General features: G+C 43.3%; 1 protein-coding gene across 5 annotated transcripts in view; it reads right to left on the minus strand.

The window, feature by feature from the left end:
- Positions 1–651: 651 nt before the first annotated feature.
- The window catches only part of FOXM1 (forkhead box M1), a 79,307-nt gene continuing 62,777 nt past the window's right edge, over positions 652–17,181 (minus strand). For all 5 annotated transcript variants that reach the window (XM_061582562.1, XM_061582566.1, XM_061582565.1 and 2 more), the window contains one exon: positions 652–4,262. In XM_061582562.1, the coding sequence (XP_061438546.1) occupies positions 3,198–4,262 (1,065 nt within the window). In that variant the 3' untranslated portion in view covers positions 652–3,197. The remainder of the gene's footprint in view (positions 4,263–17,181) is intronic.

Here is a 17,181-nt window from a genome sequence, read left to right on the forward strand (position 1 = left end):
AGAGCATCAGTAATTGAAGCAGGATTATCATATCTCTTCTGTGGCTGTCTTTTTTGTTCCTCAGTCTCTCTAGGACTATGATTGATCTAATTGTGTGTACGTGAACTTTGGTGAAAAGTTGTCCTGTCAAGCATTAAACATTTCCCTTGATTTTGGGTTTCCTTGGAACACATTCAGAACCATTTATTTTGTGCAACTGTCCTTTTTTGTTTATAATGACCAGTGTTAAATGTTAGGGTCTCACTTTACTCTACTTTACACATGTACTTTTCTCTTCAATAATCCTCTCCCCCCCACCTCCTGAAGATATGAATAAAAAAAGCATAGCTCCTTATCTTCACTGTGGCATCAATGTAAAGTAGGTATTGAATTGTACTTTCGCTATGCTGAGGCCATTAAAAAAACATAATAAAAATTAATCTTCAGTACTTTGGATGTGTATTTCCCCACATTCACTGATTCTAAAGTCCATAAATTATAATGTGGAGTGAGAAGAGATGAACCACAAAATATATTAACTCCTTTACTGCAAGTGAGTATTTAGAGAATTTATGAGCCATCCTTCTGCATAAAAGACAGGGTGCAGTAAAAAAGAATACAATAGAATTCAAATGTACTATAAAAAAGCAGCAACAACACACCAGTATCACCATGGTGCATAATGCAATGTAGCATAGTGTAAAAACATTTTTTTATTTTAAGGCAGAACAGCAGCTACAAGCCCCGTTACTCCTGAGGCTACACATTGACCTCAGGTAGGCTGGTGAGAACTGGTTCTTCCTCCCAGAGAGATGCACTTGGCTTGTAATGTCACAGTTGCTGCTTTACTGCAGAATCTTGTTTCCAGGTCCCTACTGTTTAAACAGAAGCTGTGCCAAAGTTTTAGTGGAATATGGGGTTTTTAGGGGAATATGGGGGTAAGCTGTGTGTTATTAGATAAATTAGTACAGGAATGTTTCCCAGATGTGAAGGGCATCACATAGATATTACAGTATTTGAATTCAAAGCAAATTCATACTCAAAGATCCCTAGTTGAGCTTACAATTCATGCTGCATATGAAAGAGCTGTAGAGGTCCTGTGGTCCTTCAGATGTTGCTGGACTACATACACCTCACAGCATCCCTGGGGCTGGGGCTGATGGAAACTGAAGTCCAACAACCTTTGGAAAGCCACAGATTCTCCACCTACAGAATAATCACCATGTGTCTATCAATTTTAAAGGTGCTCCTAACTTCAGTCATGTATCAATGAAATAAAATAATTATTAGCTTGATTACTTTGTCAAGAATGCTGGCCTGTTGTAAGCTGCAGCTAAGGACGTAGCATGAGGAAATGAATAATCTGTAACCTTGACCATAAAGGGTGCCGAGCATTTATGAGGCCTTTGATTAATAGTTTCTGCTTCTGAATGGGTGGTGCGATAATCCTAAAATGGCCTAATAGGAATGGATGAGAACAATCCATTGGAAGCAAAAGTTACCTCTAAAACCAGAGGAATGGGAACAATTGACAAAGGCTTATGTCAATAAGCAGCACAGAGGGAAACAAGTGAAATATTCTAAGGAAACACATTATTCCGAGTTCTACTCTGGCTTTATTGCATAGGTTATTAGAAGAAAGACAAACACAGCCTATGGTTGAAGTACTTCTATGTGGTCGTTATTGTTGGGGTTTTTTTTAAAGGCCAGTCTCCTGTTCTAGACAAATCACACTTCACAATTTCTTTCTCTTTTTGAAGCATATAATAGGAAGGGAATGGTAAAATTTTAAAATGTGAAGGAAAAACTGCTTAGAGTGTTCCCCTTTACCAAAGGAATATTAGAGGCTCGATTTTTGAAGCTCTGCCCACTGCTCTAATTGCTGAAGTGCTCAAGTTGGGAATATAAGCAATGCCTGGTTTGGATTCTTGAAAAAAAGAGGGATTATGCTTTGGCCCTCCAGAGGTAGCTGGACTACAACTTCCAACAGCCCTCCCTTTCGGCCATGCTGGGTCTGATGAAAGCTGGGTCTAACAAGAGCGGGGAGGCTCCAGGTTAGCCAGCCCTGCTCCAATGGAACATTCCAATGAAGAAAGTAGCATCTGACCTGGTTTGACCACAATAGCTACCTGGTAATGCTGTGGCCTTTATTCCCCCCCCAGCATTCCTTGCATGAATTGCTACTGGAAGGGTGCCTGAGAACACAGCTGTGCTTGGTCAGAAGTTACTTTTGCCATATTGCTATGTTCCTAAGATCACGTGGAGGATTTTAGCACATCTGAGCTGGCAGCTATTGTGTGGGCCATTTAAGTGCCAGGTGTTTCAGGGGAAGTGTCATTCACATTAAAAGTGAGACTTAAAAGGCAACAGCTCCTAGACAGGCAAACCCCACCTAAGCCTATTTTGAAGTGTTCTATATAGCAGTTAAACCTCCCTTTTCCTATTGGTAGAGGTGATGTTTCAGACTGCTGCCATGTGAAGGTAAGGCTGGAAAAGGTTGCCCATTTTATTTTTTCTGGCTCTACTCCTATGCTTTTAACAGGAGTCTGATATGAAGAATGAAAAGCATCTGAAGCTTTCCCTGACATGGTCATAGAGATGGGAAATACTTCAGCTGCTAAATTTCTTCATGCCAGGTTCCCGTTAAAGGCACAAACGCAAGGCCTACAAAAATGTGGCAATCCTCAAATAATAAAGTTATTTCTACTACTAAAGGCAACATAGGTTGTCAAAGCTCCTGTACTTTATTTGTGTAGTGTAGTGGAGAGAACTCTGGCAGATCCACCTCTTCTCATTACAAACAGAACCTGCTGAAGTTCCCTCTGCAACTATTAAACATACAAGTCCCTCATTGTCCTCTACATTTGGTTACCATCTTTATACTTTAAAAGGCATTAAAATATAAAAATATTTACAAAGACCAAAATATGCACATAAGATGCTACAGCAAACTGGAGGACAATTAAAAGGAAATGGGAATTTTCACTACAGCATTTCATAAGGAACTGACCTAGCTTTCATTGATTGTCCAGTGTATTGGTCCTCTGTCTGATCAAAAGCAATAGCCATTAGAACACCAAGCAGCTTCTGGACAATTCCATGGCCAGCTATACAATATGATCATCCTAATGTGATTACAGTTTAGGAGTCAGTTAAAAAAAATCATCTGTGTCCCATGGTCATTTGTACTAAAACCAGAATCTGTGAGTCAAATTTGGTCATTTCAGTTCAGGAATTAATTGTGACCAACTAAGATCAGTACCTAACTTGTCATCCTCAAGGCCAGAAAAACTGACATCTAGAAGGATTTTGCTCAAACTGTCATTCGTGGTGTCCAGGACTAGGCCTTCCAAGAATGAACGGTTTTCAGGAAGAACAGAGGTCTGAAACTCTGGGGATGAGTGTTTGCTGGATACAGGAGAGCTTGTCAAGGGACCTGAGACCATATCATTGGTTTCTGGATTTAAAAGAGGTAGCTGTGGAGAATCACATGAGGATTGTCTCAAGGGAGTGCTGCTAAATCCCAGATCTAAGTTCTCTTGCAGAGAAAGTAATGGTGTTGGAGGGATCCTTACAGGGCTGAAATCCAGATCGCTATTTTCCTTGACAAAGGGTGCCAGTCTCCAGGAGTCAGTAGCTTCGAGGAATAGTGGGGTGGTTATGGGTGCTTTACTAGGGATAGAAGAAATTGGCAGCTTGCAGAACATCTCTTTTATTGCAGTTTTAAAAGGACTATCTTCCCCCTGCAAGCAACTAAGTTGAGAGGTATTTCCCAAAGGATGAGCATCCTGTGCAAAGGGAAGGTCATTGCCTGGCGTGAATGAATCTGAACTACTGCTAGATGGCAGGAGCAGGACCGGTTCTTCTGAGCAAGGCAGGGCTAACTGCTGCTTTCTTCTGCATCTGCCCATTTCATGCCTCTCTTGCCTCTTGATAACTCGTGTATCCAACGTGCTCTGGAATGGTGACTTGAGAACTGCAGATTGTCTCTTCTGCTTTGCAAGTGGTGCTGGAAGGCACATGTCTGGTTCTTCACCAGGTTGCACTGGTTCTGCCTTTATAGGCAATACTGGGAGGAATGGGGAGGCCCATTTATTGGACTGAAAATTGTCACTCTCTTCTTTTATACACAGGGCTGCAGTGAATGATTCTTTGCTGATTTGACAGGTGCCCTCATTTATGGACTGTTGCGAAGTAAATGGAGATGACTCTTCATCACAAGTCTCCTCTTTTATGGGGTTTGCAGGTGGTAACAGGGTTGGCTCATCACTGGATAGCAACACCTACAATAGTGACATAGAAAGAGGGAGGGTGCAGTATAGCTGAGAACAAGATATCGGTATAAAAACCACAAGCCAGGAAGTATCAGAAAAGTTAAGGACATTACATTAATTTTTTAATTTTTTTTTAAAATTAGCATCTGTGTATGCTCTGTTTAATATAATTTTTAACATTGGTACCCAGTGTTCCACAAGTGTTTGCTGTTCTCCCTGGCAATTCACACTTGAAGCTGCAGTCAAAGAGACCACACTCTCGTACTTAGTAATGGGGAGCAGTCTGGCTACCTGCCCTCTCCAAATACTCTAGTCCTGGTGACGAGTGGTGACTAGAGTGGGAGGGCATCCTGCCTTCAGTCCACAACTACCACAGCTAAAAGAACAACTCCACCATTCACAGTGGCAACACCACCACCATCCCTATCCCCCTGCATCAGAACCACCAGCTGCAACGCCTGTCTGCCAAACAATGCTTCAGTTGACACATACAAATTAAGCCGTGTGAGTGGAGGACCTTTTTGCCTGGCGGGCCAGATCTTTATCTCCCCCCCACTGGGCTAACTTTGGGTGGGGCCACCCACCTGTCCAAGTTGACCCGCAGGGGTGGGGTCTGCTTTGTCAGCACATTCCCCACAGACTACAACTTCTTGACCATTGGCCATGTTGGGTGGTGCTGATGGGAGCTGGAGTCCAATAGTATTTGGAGGACCACAAGTTAGCTGACCCTGATCTAAATGTATGTTTCCACATTATAGAACTCTTTCCCTGGACATGTTCACCTGTTGCCTTCATCTTATCCTTTAGGTGCCACTCAAAGTTCATCCTGTTTTCTCTCATTTTTAATGGTACTTGGGATTCTTTTATTCTGGCATTATGTTTGCACTCCTATACCCACTTACCTGGGAGTAAGTCCCATGATCTCTTTTTATTTTTATGGCTCTGCTTTTTGCTCCTCCCCTCTGAATGGTTTTAAATGTATTTGTTGTGTAAGCTGCTCTGAGCACTTTTAAACATGCTTAATAAATAGGTAAATACATATTCATTTTGGGAGAGCTGCTGAAATGTTGAACCCATACTTGTTCCATCTTTTCAGTGGGTTTCTTTATGGGTAAGTGAAATTGTCTTATTTATTGTTTTGATTTTATGTTGTGCCTTTCTGGTTCTTAATCTTCAGAAAGTCACTTACAGACTTCTCTGTAGTAAGTGACAAATAAGTGTAATATTATTAATAATAGGGCTGTTCACAAATTACATTCAATGAGTGTACAATCTGTCTGCCTAGGTACATAAATAGCTGGGCTGTACACTTATACAGTTATTCCTATATAACATTTGACAAGTGTACAATATCTAGTCTACCCCTGTCACCAAAAGGAAATGGCTTCAATGACACTTATTAAATGCATAGTTGAAGCCATTTCTTTTCACTGGCAGCAAGGCATGCCGGATCTGTTTTACTTCCCAAATCAGTTGTATACCAAGGGCTACATTCAATGGAAGTTGTGGCAGAAAGTGGAATGTAATTTTGCTCACCATTTTTCCTGCACAGTGCTGTAGTTTTTTTTAAATGAAAATGCCAACTTTTGAAACTAAAACAGCAACTCCACTAACTATTCTAATTATCACCATTAAGTTATTTTAGATACATAATTCTCACTGTCTGTCATTCTTAATGAACATATTCTTGCCTCTGATGCAGGCTTTCATAGCTCAATCCTAGATACATTTACTCAGGTATAAGTCCTATAGAGTTCAATGGGACTTCTTGGACAAATCTGTATAACTACAGCCCTAAATGATTTCAATGTTTGTATATAAAAAGATTTTGAGGAGGAAGGGACTGTGACAAAAAACCCAAGCTATTTACAAGAGTATTTGGACTGAATTTATTCTTCCAACATGATCCATCTGATTCCTTCTTGGGCATATCATATATTTTAATATACAGAACTTCACATGTGGGGAACGTCGCTTGCTTGCTTATTTATTTATTACGTTTATAGCCCACCTTTCTTGCAAGGCGTTCAAGGTAGTATACATGTTTCTCCCCTCCCCCATTGTACCCTCATAATAACCCTGTGATGAGGCTGTGATTAGTAGGTGAGGCTGAGAAATCGTGACTGGCCCAAGAGAGCTTCATGGCCGAGTGGAGATTCAAACCCTGGTCTCCCAGGTCATAGTGTAACACCTTAACCATTACACCATACTGGTTGTTGCTTTCCAGCCTGCTCCTCCCACTTTAACATATGGTGTCCCCTGCAAAGCCTTTCCTGGTATTTGGGAAACAATCAGGAAAGCTCTGGCTGTGGTTTTGATGGTGTTTCAGTGGAAATGTCTGCAGTTAGGATCAAAAAATTCTCATCAAGATCAACTCTTTTTATTATCTATGCCATAATATTTAGCTTTTAGATAGCACTTTAGATGCAGTTTGGGCAGAAAGCAGATTGAGATGTTCTGATAGATCTCTGGGTGACTTGGACAGGATCAATGAGAATTTTTGACTCCCAATCGCTGAACAATGGACTGTTGGTCTCATCTGAAAGGTAGTTTTCCCAAGTATCATGCTATCAGGAAGGTATTAGCGCCACCTATTGTACAAAGGCAGGAATGCACAGGAGACAAGACTTGTGGTCTCCTTCCGGTGAGATCCCAGTCCATTCCGAACGACTCACATTCAGGATCCGTAATGAATTCAGAACAACTTGGAAGAAAAGTTGGTCAGAAGGAACAGCACAAACAACTGAAAAATTCCACCTGACTCCCAATTAAACAGGAACTTAAGAAATTAGCCTTAGTCACAGTGAGAGAAACAATTTTGAACTAGTTAAAACAGATAAACTTAGATATGTAGATTGCATCCCTTCAAAGAGAATAGGCAACCCCCTCAATAAGAGAGGGCCCTCTCTACTGGTGGTGAGAGAAGAGATGCCCCCTTCAGAAAGTGCTTGACCAGAAGATAAGACCTGAGAGGATCCTGATCAGGACGCGCTGACAAGATGGATGACGAGGCCTGTCTAACATAGGGTATTTGGCTGCAACCCCATGGAAAGGCCCTCATGGAGGAAGTCCAGCAGGTGGTGGACTGTAGAGCTAGATGGATGAACCTGCCTCTTGGAGCACCAATTGGTGAAGGCCGACCACATGCCCTGGTAAATGTGAATGATGGAGGGAAGTCAGGAAGCCAGTATGGTTGCAGCCCTGAAATTGTCAAGTGATGCTGCTCAACATCCAGGCCTTCAGGCTCAACCATTCAGGATCCAAATAGAATATCGGCCACTGGGAGAGAAGATCTTATTGCAGAGGAAGATGCACAGATCTTGAACTAAGAGGGTTAGCAGCTCTGAGAACCATGGTCTGCATGGCCAGAAGGGTGCCATTAGAATCACCTGAGCGTGTTCTTGATGAAGTTTCTGGATGCTCTGTCCCAGCAGAGGGACTGGAGTGAAGGCATAGAAGATCCCTTTTGGCCACGGCATTGATAGGGCATCAACTGCCTCTGGTCCTGCTTGATGGTACCTTGCAAAGAAATGTGGGAGCTGTGCATTCTGAGATGAGACAAAGAGGTCTACTGCAAAGGGTCCGAACAGGTGATGAAGTTGGGATGGAGTTTCCACTCCCAAGGCCGAACCTGCTGCCTGCTGAGCCAGTTCGCAGCAATGTTTAGTTTGCCGCTAAGGTGCTCGGCCCTCAGGGAAAGTAGGTGACACTTGGGTCAACTTTGCTTGTAGCGTCCTTGATCGCGTGCCCACTGGCGAGGTCAGGTGTGACGCTGGCCCCAGGGAACAACATGGATGGCAGAGATGAACAGCTCCAGTGCCTTGGCAAAAAACATGACATCCATCACTCTCTGAGACTGAAGGTGGCGAGCAGTCTGGATGGTATTCTCTCTGAAGACAGAAATACCATTGCACAAACTATGTCCAAGATGGCCCTCAGATGCTGAATATGTTGTGCTGGATACAGGTGGCTCTCATCCAGATTGACAAGGAAGCCATGTCATCTCAAAGCTGCTAGGGTATGATGCACATGCTCCTGAGCCTGTGCCGTGGTAGGTGCCCTTACCAACAGGTTGTCCAGGTGGGGATATATGTGTATACCCTGAAGCCGGAGGTGTGCTACCAGGGTCACCATCAGCTTCGTGAACACTCTTGTGGCTGAGAAAAGACTGAATGGCAAAGCCTGGTACTGGAAATGGTGCTGGCTGTAAGCAAACCTCAGAAAGTGCTGATGGGCAGGTAGGAAGGGGCATGGAGATAAGCCTCCTTTAGGTCGATAGAGGCAAGGAAATCCCCTTTGTGGAGGACCTCCACAGTGCACGCAAGGGACTCCATCTTGAAATGCCAGTGTCTGAGAAAGGTGTTGAGAAATTTTAGGTCTAAAATCACCCTTCACATGTGGTCTTTTTTGGCCACAGCAAACAAGAAGGAATAAATGCCTGAGTAGCAGTCTTTGGGATCCACTGGCTCTATTGCCCTTATGGAGATCAGGTGACGTATGGCTTTTGCCATCACGGAGTACCTTTCTGGCAATTTGGACAGGTGAGGGAAGAAATCTGTGGGGAAGACATTCCAGAAATTCTATGGAACAGCCATAAAACAGTCTTTCGCCCAGATGCCCATGGTTATGTGTCTCCACATGCTGACAAAGTGCAGAAGTCCTCCCCCAACTGGAATGGTGTCAGTACTGGTGTTGTTGGCGTCCTCCCCAACTAGGAGCTGGTGGGCACCTCTAACATGCAGAGAAGTGGTATTGAGAACATGTGGGGAAGCACTGTTTGTTCCAATAGCCTTGTGTGAAGCGAACATCCCGGCCGCTACCGCTGGACAGCAGGGCCCTAAAGGACTGCTGGTAGGGTACAAAGAAGACCTGCAAGCAGCTTGACAATCCTCTCTCTTAGTAGTGGCCAACAACAGCTTATTCTTCTCCTTAGGATCTACCAGCACAGCCTTGAGGGCTTCACTCCTGAAGAGCTTACACCCAGAATAAGGAGCTGTGGAAAGGTTAATCTGTTCTGTGTTGTCAGCATCCCAATAGCGTAGCCAGTGTCTGAGCCACCACCCCAGTGGACATAGCTCTGGCCATGAACTGCAGTGTTGCATCTGCCATGAATGAAGCAGCCTTGTATAGCTTAACTAAAGTCTGTCGTAAATGAACTGGATTGGGCTGAGGATCCTCCAGAAGTTCATCCAACCACACCATGGAAGCCCTGCTAATCAAGGAGGCAGCACAGGAGGCCTGGATTGAATATGTGGCAGCATCATGGGTCTTCCTGAGTGCAAAATCCAGCCTGTGCTCAGAGGCATCCTTGAATTGAGAATGCCCCTCTTTAGGGAAAAGGGATTTGGAAACTAGACTTGAAACAGGTCAGGCCATAGCAGGAACTTTCAGGAAATCCATAAAAGCAGGAGCTAAGGAATAGAATTTATTTGCAAAGGCTGTCACACAATGAGTCTGTAGAGGATAGCGCCATTCCTCATGAGCCAGTCTGTCCTGTGGGTCTGGAACTGGAAAGGCAAGGATGGTAGACTTGGGGGCCTTTAACACCCTAGTGCCCTTGACAGGGGTAAGTGGTGGCTCAGGTTCTAGACTGTCCAGCCCCAAAGTGGCAAGAGCCTTGTGGAATAGCGCATGGTAATTGTAGGCCTGAAAAAGACAATGTGAAAGGTCCTCCTCCCCACTCCACTCAGCATCAACTTTTGCAGGGGTGATGAAGGAATCCAGTAGTTCAACCTCTGTGTCATGGGATATTGGGCCCTGCCCTAAGGAACATCAAAGGGATTAGGAGATGACCCTTGCTGCCCAGATGGGAGGAGGTCCATGAAGGTGGGGTGCAGACACTGGAGAAGCTCTCTGGAGATCAGTTGAAAAAGACCCCAGCAGAGACTTCCTGAACTGAGAAAGGAATGCCTGGTCCAGAAGAAGCCCCTGCAGGGGAGCATAAGGTGACAGGGGGTCCAGAGATTACTGTAGATCAGGAAACTGTTGGAACTTAGTAGAGGGCTGAGTATGTGTAGAGGTGTGGACTGTATGCTGGACCTTAGAGGATGACTGGTGGGGAAGAGGCGCAGGGGCCTTCCCAGAAGTCTGGTCTGGGAACCCCTCGGATTCCTCATTGGAGGAGTACATGGGTGATTGAAAAAGTGCTTCTAGCCGGTGTTGTGTGTGAGGCTGCTCCTGCATCATAGCCTCCAAAGAGTTACCTCGAGAGATGGGGTGCTGACAGTGTGAGCCCTCTATGAAGCTTTCTGTTTGGCTGAGAGAACCAACTTTTTAGTGCATTTTGAATGCTTGGAAGTCTTGGAGACTTTGTGCTTATGTGACTTGGATGCAGCCAAGGCCAGAGAGGCTGCTGAAGTGGCTGCTGCTGCATATCGAAATGCTGCTGTTCAGTTGACATGTTCAGAGGAGCAGCCAAGATGACCCAGCCATGGTTATACACATACAGTAGAGGGGAGCAGTACAATGCATTAGAGAGAATCCCAATTAATCAACACGCACACAGGTAAAGATGTGCGGTGGATTAGTAAGGCCAAAATGAGCCATACACAGTAGAGGGAAGAGGTCTGACCTCTAATTGCAGTCAAAGCTAAATTTGCAACCCACAGGGGGACGGAGTGGTTTCAGTTGTAATGCAGCCAAGGAACCAAAAAATATAACAAAGGGTTTTGTTTGCTTGTTATGCCTTGTCAGAGGAGAGGTGGAAAGGAAAAGGGCACAAAAGCCAGGTCCAAGGACAGGACAGTTAAGGAAAGAACAACTATTTATTTATTTATTTATTTTGAAAAGGGCGAAGGAACACTGAGAAAATTGATGAGAGACCAGAACCTACAAACTGCAACAAGTGAGGAACTCACAATGGTGGGAAAAAATAGGACAAAATGGCAGTCAGGGAAGAAGAAGCTGCAATGGCAGGGAAAAAACAGGGCAAAATGGTGGTTGGGAGTGGGAGACTGCCAAGAAGCCAAAATGAAGGTCAAAGAAAAGACCAGTCACAGCCACGAGCCTCAAAGGACAGTGATTGCAGAGATGGCCAGCGACTGGTTGCAGTAGCAGCTGGTGAACCCAGGACCAGGACCATGATTGGGCACAGGCCACAATCAGTGGGTGGGTGGGGAGCTCCAGACCAAAGGCTTCTGGGGTGGGCTAGCAACCAGCCACAGTAGCAGCTGGCACCACCTGTCCAAGTCTGCGATTGGGCGCTGGCTGTGATCAGTGGAGGGGGAAAGCCGTGGGAGGGGAACCACAATAAAGCCAGGGAAAGGAGGAGTCACAGCCTCCAGAAGAGGGGAAAACACCAGGAGGGGGAAGACCCCCAAACCGCTGACTGGGGCGGCCAAAAGGAAGAATGGTTTTTTATTTACATTTATATGTACACACACACATACAGATAAACAGAAGGAATTAAAAGGAATAGAAGGAGAAGGAACAGACTCAGAAAACAATGCAAGAGCAATGCAAGAATAAACTCACAGAGAGCGAAGACAAAGGATCCAACCTAGATCAAAGGCAGGAATAGAGCAGCAGCAGTCTTGACTCCTGTGCATTCCTGCCTTTGGACACTAGGTGGCACTAATACCCTCCTGATGGCATGCTACCTGGGGAAAATGACCCCCTCCCCCCAAATTATACCACTGACACGAAGAAATCTGGGGTGGTGGTAATCAGTAGATTTTTTGTGGAAGGACCATGAGCTCAGTTCAATTCTTGTACTCAGAAGAAATTCCTGGTCTAAGAATTATTTAATTCTAAATGTATATATTTCGTGGCTGGCTCAGGTTAGTGGATCTTGGTGTTTTTTTATAGAAAATAAAAGAAAAAGTAGATACCAAACACCTGAAGTCTACCCACCATGATCTAGTGTGTTATAACAACTCTACAGTGTAGGTTTGTGTTAAAATGACATGCTTTACCATAAAGTCATATGGCACAGCTGCTTCAGGCAGCAGACTCTAATGGAGGCAACCATTATCTTGTGTTTGACCATCACGTGTGTCTTGTTTTAATGCATGATACTTGACCCAAAAGGGGAGAGTTGTATGGAGATGAGCATATCCATAATCATTTTCTTCTCAATTTCTGGGTACATAATAGAAGGAGTGATAGTGCTTCTTTGAGAATGCCCTCTTTGGCAACGTTTTTTACCTCTGTTATAGTAGTTTTATTCTTGCAAGCATGCCTTCAAACCATTCTACACCAACCCTGTAAGCTAGGCCAATGCCCATACACACAGCTTAGCGCAAAGGTGGGGAGAAGGTAGATTGGAATCTATTGGTAGGTTTCTGGGAAATTTGTAGTTGATTTACAAGAATTTCTGACTTCCAATTGTTGAACATTACCAGCAAGATGACATGTACACCCTTTGGAAATTCAACAACTGAAATTAAGAGACCTTGTGGAAACTAGGAATTGATCTTTGTGTGGAAAGACTATGAGCTCATCTCCATTCTCATATTGAAAAGAACCCCCTGTGCTCAAAGATTTCTCAGAGAGACCACATTCTTTCATACGAAATGTATGTCTCTTACACCTGCACCTTGCAGGCTCTTGGGGTTTTAGTAAAACACAAGTTAGATCCAGACTCACAAGCCTGAAGTCTGACCTCCCATAGCTTAGTGAATAATTAAGAGCAAACATTAAGGAGATCAGGAACCCCTATTAAGATTTTCCAGTTGGGACCTGCTGATAAATCTTACACCAAGATCGAAAACCTAAACACATTTACCTGAGAGTAAGTCCCACTGTACTTCATGGAGCTAACTTGTAACATGTTTAGAGATTGTACTGGAAAGCAAATAACATATGCAGAAAGAAGCTAGATCTTTGTTGTGGTTACCCTAAGACTATGCCAACAGCAGTGGTCTCCTGAGCACTGCCACTCACTGAGTGCGGATGGGGCAAAGGGCCTGAAAGAGTTCTGGGTTGCTGACTTTGCCATCCTGCAGCAGGTGGGCACACACCTCCAGGCTGCTGCCACCACCACCCCAAAGTTCCTCCAACCTTGCGGCCACCTCACCCTAGCACCACTACCACTCTGCACCCCTGTGCCACTACTGATCTATGCTATCAAATATTGGAAGAGCTCTGGCTATATTTCTCTCTCCTGAACTAATGCAACTAACAGTAATTACATTAATATTTATTTCAATAGGTTTTAGAAGACAAAAAAGACCAAGAAAGAAAAGTATACTGGAAGTAATTCATATTATATTGTGATTTATAGAGGTGTTGCAGTGTGCAGTTTCTGGCAAAGCCTGTGTAGCACACTGGTAAGACTGTTGCGCTATGATCTGGGAGACCTGGGTTCAAATCCTCACTTGCCATGAAGCTCACTGAGTTACTTTGGGCTAGTTGCCTTCTCTCAGCCTAAATTACCTCACAGGGTTGTTGTGAGGATAAAACAGGCAGGGGGAGGACCATGTATGACACCTTGAGCTCTTTGCAAACACAGGAAATAATAAATAAAATAAAGCTACAATCCTGTGCACATTTACTTGAGAGTAAGCTGCACTGAAGAGTGAAAGTTACTTTTAAATAAACCTGCTTGGGATTATGTTGCTAAGACACATTTCATCTTCAAGGAATAACCATTACCCAAAGCTTTCAATTTTTATTAATGAGTCTGACTATCATTTGTGAGCACTGTGATACTTAGGCATTAAGTTATTTTATGATTGCAATTGTGACTGGAGCTATTTTTTATTGCATGTCATAGGGGTTTGGAAGACCAAGCAGACTTTTTTGGAATCTATTTGTGGCAGAATCCTAAAAGGTAGCTGTACTACTCTGTAGCAAAAAGAAACAACAAGAGTCCCATGATGACACATGATTTAACAGCCTTCTAGATAAATAATTTTAAAAGAAAATTTAATATAGATGTTTAAGGCTGCAATTTCATACTCACTTATTCAGAAGTAAGCCTCATTAAACTCAATGGGAATAACTTCTGAGTAGACATGTATAGGATTGCACTGTTTACATTATCAAGTCGCACAGTCTTCCAAGTCTCTGCCTAGTTGTCCGGTAGAGGTTTATGCCCCTGGCAGTTGCACCAGACATCTCCTTAGGTCCCTGAAGTGACAGATCATCTCAACTTTGAATCCATACCTGCTATTCCATGCCTCTAGCTTTCCCCCCCAAAGAATCATGGAGTCGTAGAGTTTGAAGGGGCCTATAAGGCCATAGCATCCAATACCCTGATCAATGCAGGAATCCAAGTTAAAGCATACACAAAAGGTGGCTTCCAGCTGCCTCTTGAATGCCTCGAGTGCTGGCAAGCCCACCACCTCTCTAGGTAATTAGTTGCATTGTCATACTGCTCTAACAATTAGGAAATTTATCCTGATGTTCAGCCGAAATCTCGATTCCTGTAACTTGAGCCCATTATTCTGTGTCCTTCACTCTGGATTGATCGATAAGAGATCCTGGCCCTCCTCTGTGTGGAAACCTTTCAAGTACTTGAAGAGTGCTATCATATCTTGCCTCAGTCTTCACTTCTCAAGGCTAAATATATCTAGTTTTTTCAGTCTCTCCTGATAGGGCTTTGTTTCCAGTCCCCTGATCATCCTCGTTGCCCCCCTCTGAACTTGTTTGCCTCCTTCTTAAAGTGTGGTGTCCAGAACTGGACGCAGTACTCAAAATGAGGCCTAACCACCTGCATAGAGGGGAACCAATACTTCACGCGATTTGGAAACTATACTTCTGTTAATGCAGCCTAATATAGCATTTGCCTTTTTTGCAGCCACATGTTGGCTCATATTCAGCTTGTGATCAGCAACAATCCCAAGATCTTTCTTGCATGTAGTATTGCTGAGACAAATATCCCCCATCTTATGCACTTGGTTTCTTTTTCCTAGGTGTAGATCTTTGCACTTATCCCTGTTAAATTTCATTCTGTTGTTTTCCGCCCAATGCTCCAGCCTATCAGGATCCCTTTGAATATTGTTTCTGTCTTCCACGGTATTAGCTATCCCTCCCAATTTTGTATCATCTGCAAATTTGATAAGCATTCCCTGCATCTCCTCATCCAAGTCATTAATAAAAATGTTAAAGAGCACTGGGCCCAGGACCAAGCCCTGCAGTACCCAGCGTGTTACCTCCCCCCAGTTTGAGAGGAAACCATTGATAAGCACTCTTTAAGTATGATTCTATAGCCAAATGTGGATCCACCTGATAATTTAGCTAGTTTGCTAATCAAACTAATGTGGCATTTTGTCAAAATCTTTGCTGAAGTTGAGATATATTATGTCCATGACATTCCCACACTCTATCCAATCAAAAAATGAGCTAAGATTAGTCTGGCAGGATTTGTTCTTGACAAATCCATGTTGGCTTCTACTAATCACTGCTTGGTTTTCAAGATGCTTACAGACTGACTGCTTTATAATCTGCTCCAGAATTTCCTCAGGGATTGGTCTGTAGTTCCCAAGTTCATCCTTTTTGCCCTTTTTGAAGATAGGGACAACATCAGCCCTTTGTCACTTCACCCATCCTTCACGATTTTGCAAATACAATATACAGTGCTTCTGAGAGTTCTTCAGCCAGTTAGATAATGCTCTATGATGCAGTTCATCGGACCCTGGAGATTTGAACTCGTTCAAAGTGATTAGGTATTCCTTGACAATTTGTCTGTCAATCTCAAGCTGCAGTCCTGCCCCTTCAACTTCACGTATGCCAGGAGGGTCATAGACCCTCTTTTGGGAGAAAACTGAGCCAAAGTAGGAATTGACCATTTCTGCCTTTTCTTTGTCATCTGTCATCATTTTGCCATTCTCAGCTGTACCACCATTTATTTTCTCTGCCTTTTACTATGGATGTACCTAAAGAAAGTTTTGTTACTTTTAGCATCCCTCACTAACCTCAGCTTTAGCCTTCCTGACGCCATCCCTGCAATTCCATGCTACCTGTCTGTACTTTTTCTTTGTGGTCTGTCCTTCCTTCCACTTCCTGTATGTTTCCTTTTTTATTTTCAGGTCATCTCTAAGCTTTTAGAGATGGTTTTTTCTGCTGTGTTCCACCTTTTTTCCTTGTTGGAATTATTTGTAACTGTGCCTTTAGAATTTCCATTTTTAAAAGACTCCCATGCATCTCTGGCCCCTTTTATCGTTAGGGTTGCTTGCCATGGAACCTTACTTACAATTGTTCCAAGTTTATTAAAATCAGCTTTCCTGAAGTCCAGGGTACGCATATGGCTACTCTCAGCTTCTCCTTCCTTTAAAATAAAAATCTCAAGTATAACATGGTCACTTTTCCCCAGAGTTCCTGCAACTGCTACTTCATCCACCAAGTCATCTCTATTGGTTAGAATCAAGTCAAGGATAGCTGATCCTCCAATTCTTTCCTCCACTTTCTGTAGAAGAAAATTTTCAGTAACACAAGCCAGGAATTTGTTGGAGGGGCCATGTTTGGGAGAATTTGTCTCCCAACTGATATAGAGGTAATTGAAGTCCTCCATTACTACTACATCATGCCTCCTCGAAACATCGGCAATTTGCTTTTCAAAGATTTCATCCTCATCTTCTCCTTGATTAGGTGGTCAGTAGTAGATTCCAACCACCATGTTGTTACACCTTTTGTTCCTTGCCCCATTTATTTTAATCCAGATATTCCCCCTGGAGATATCAAGTCTGTATTTCTGTACAGGGATATATATTTTTAACATACAGTGCAACTCTGTCTTCTTTCTTTCCTTCTGTTCTTTTTTAACAAATTATATCCTTTAATCGCTGTATTCCAGTCATGGGAGACATCCCACAAAGTTTCAGTAATACCTATCAAGCTGTATTTACTCTTCTGCATTAAGATTTCAAGTTTATCCTGTTTGTTTCCCATATTCTGGGCATTAGTATAAAGACATAAAAGATCATGTGATTTACGGCCTGGCTTCCTTCCTACATTATTATTAAGACTATTACTGGGCCCCTTTAAA

The sequence above is a fragment of the Rhineura floridana genome, chromosome 8 (genome assembly GCF_030035675.1).
Source record: "Rhineura floridana isolate rRhiFlo1 chromosome 8, rRhiFlo1.hap2, whole genome shotgun sequence".
NCBI lineage: Eukaryota > Metazoa > Chordata > Lepidosauria > Squamata > Rhineuridae > Rhineura > Rhineura floridana.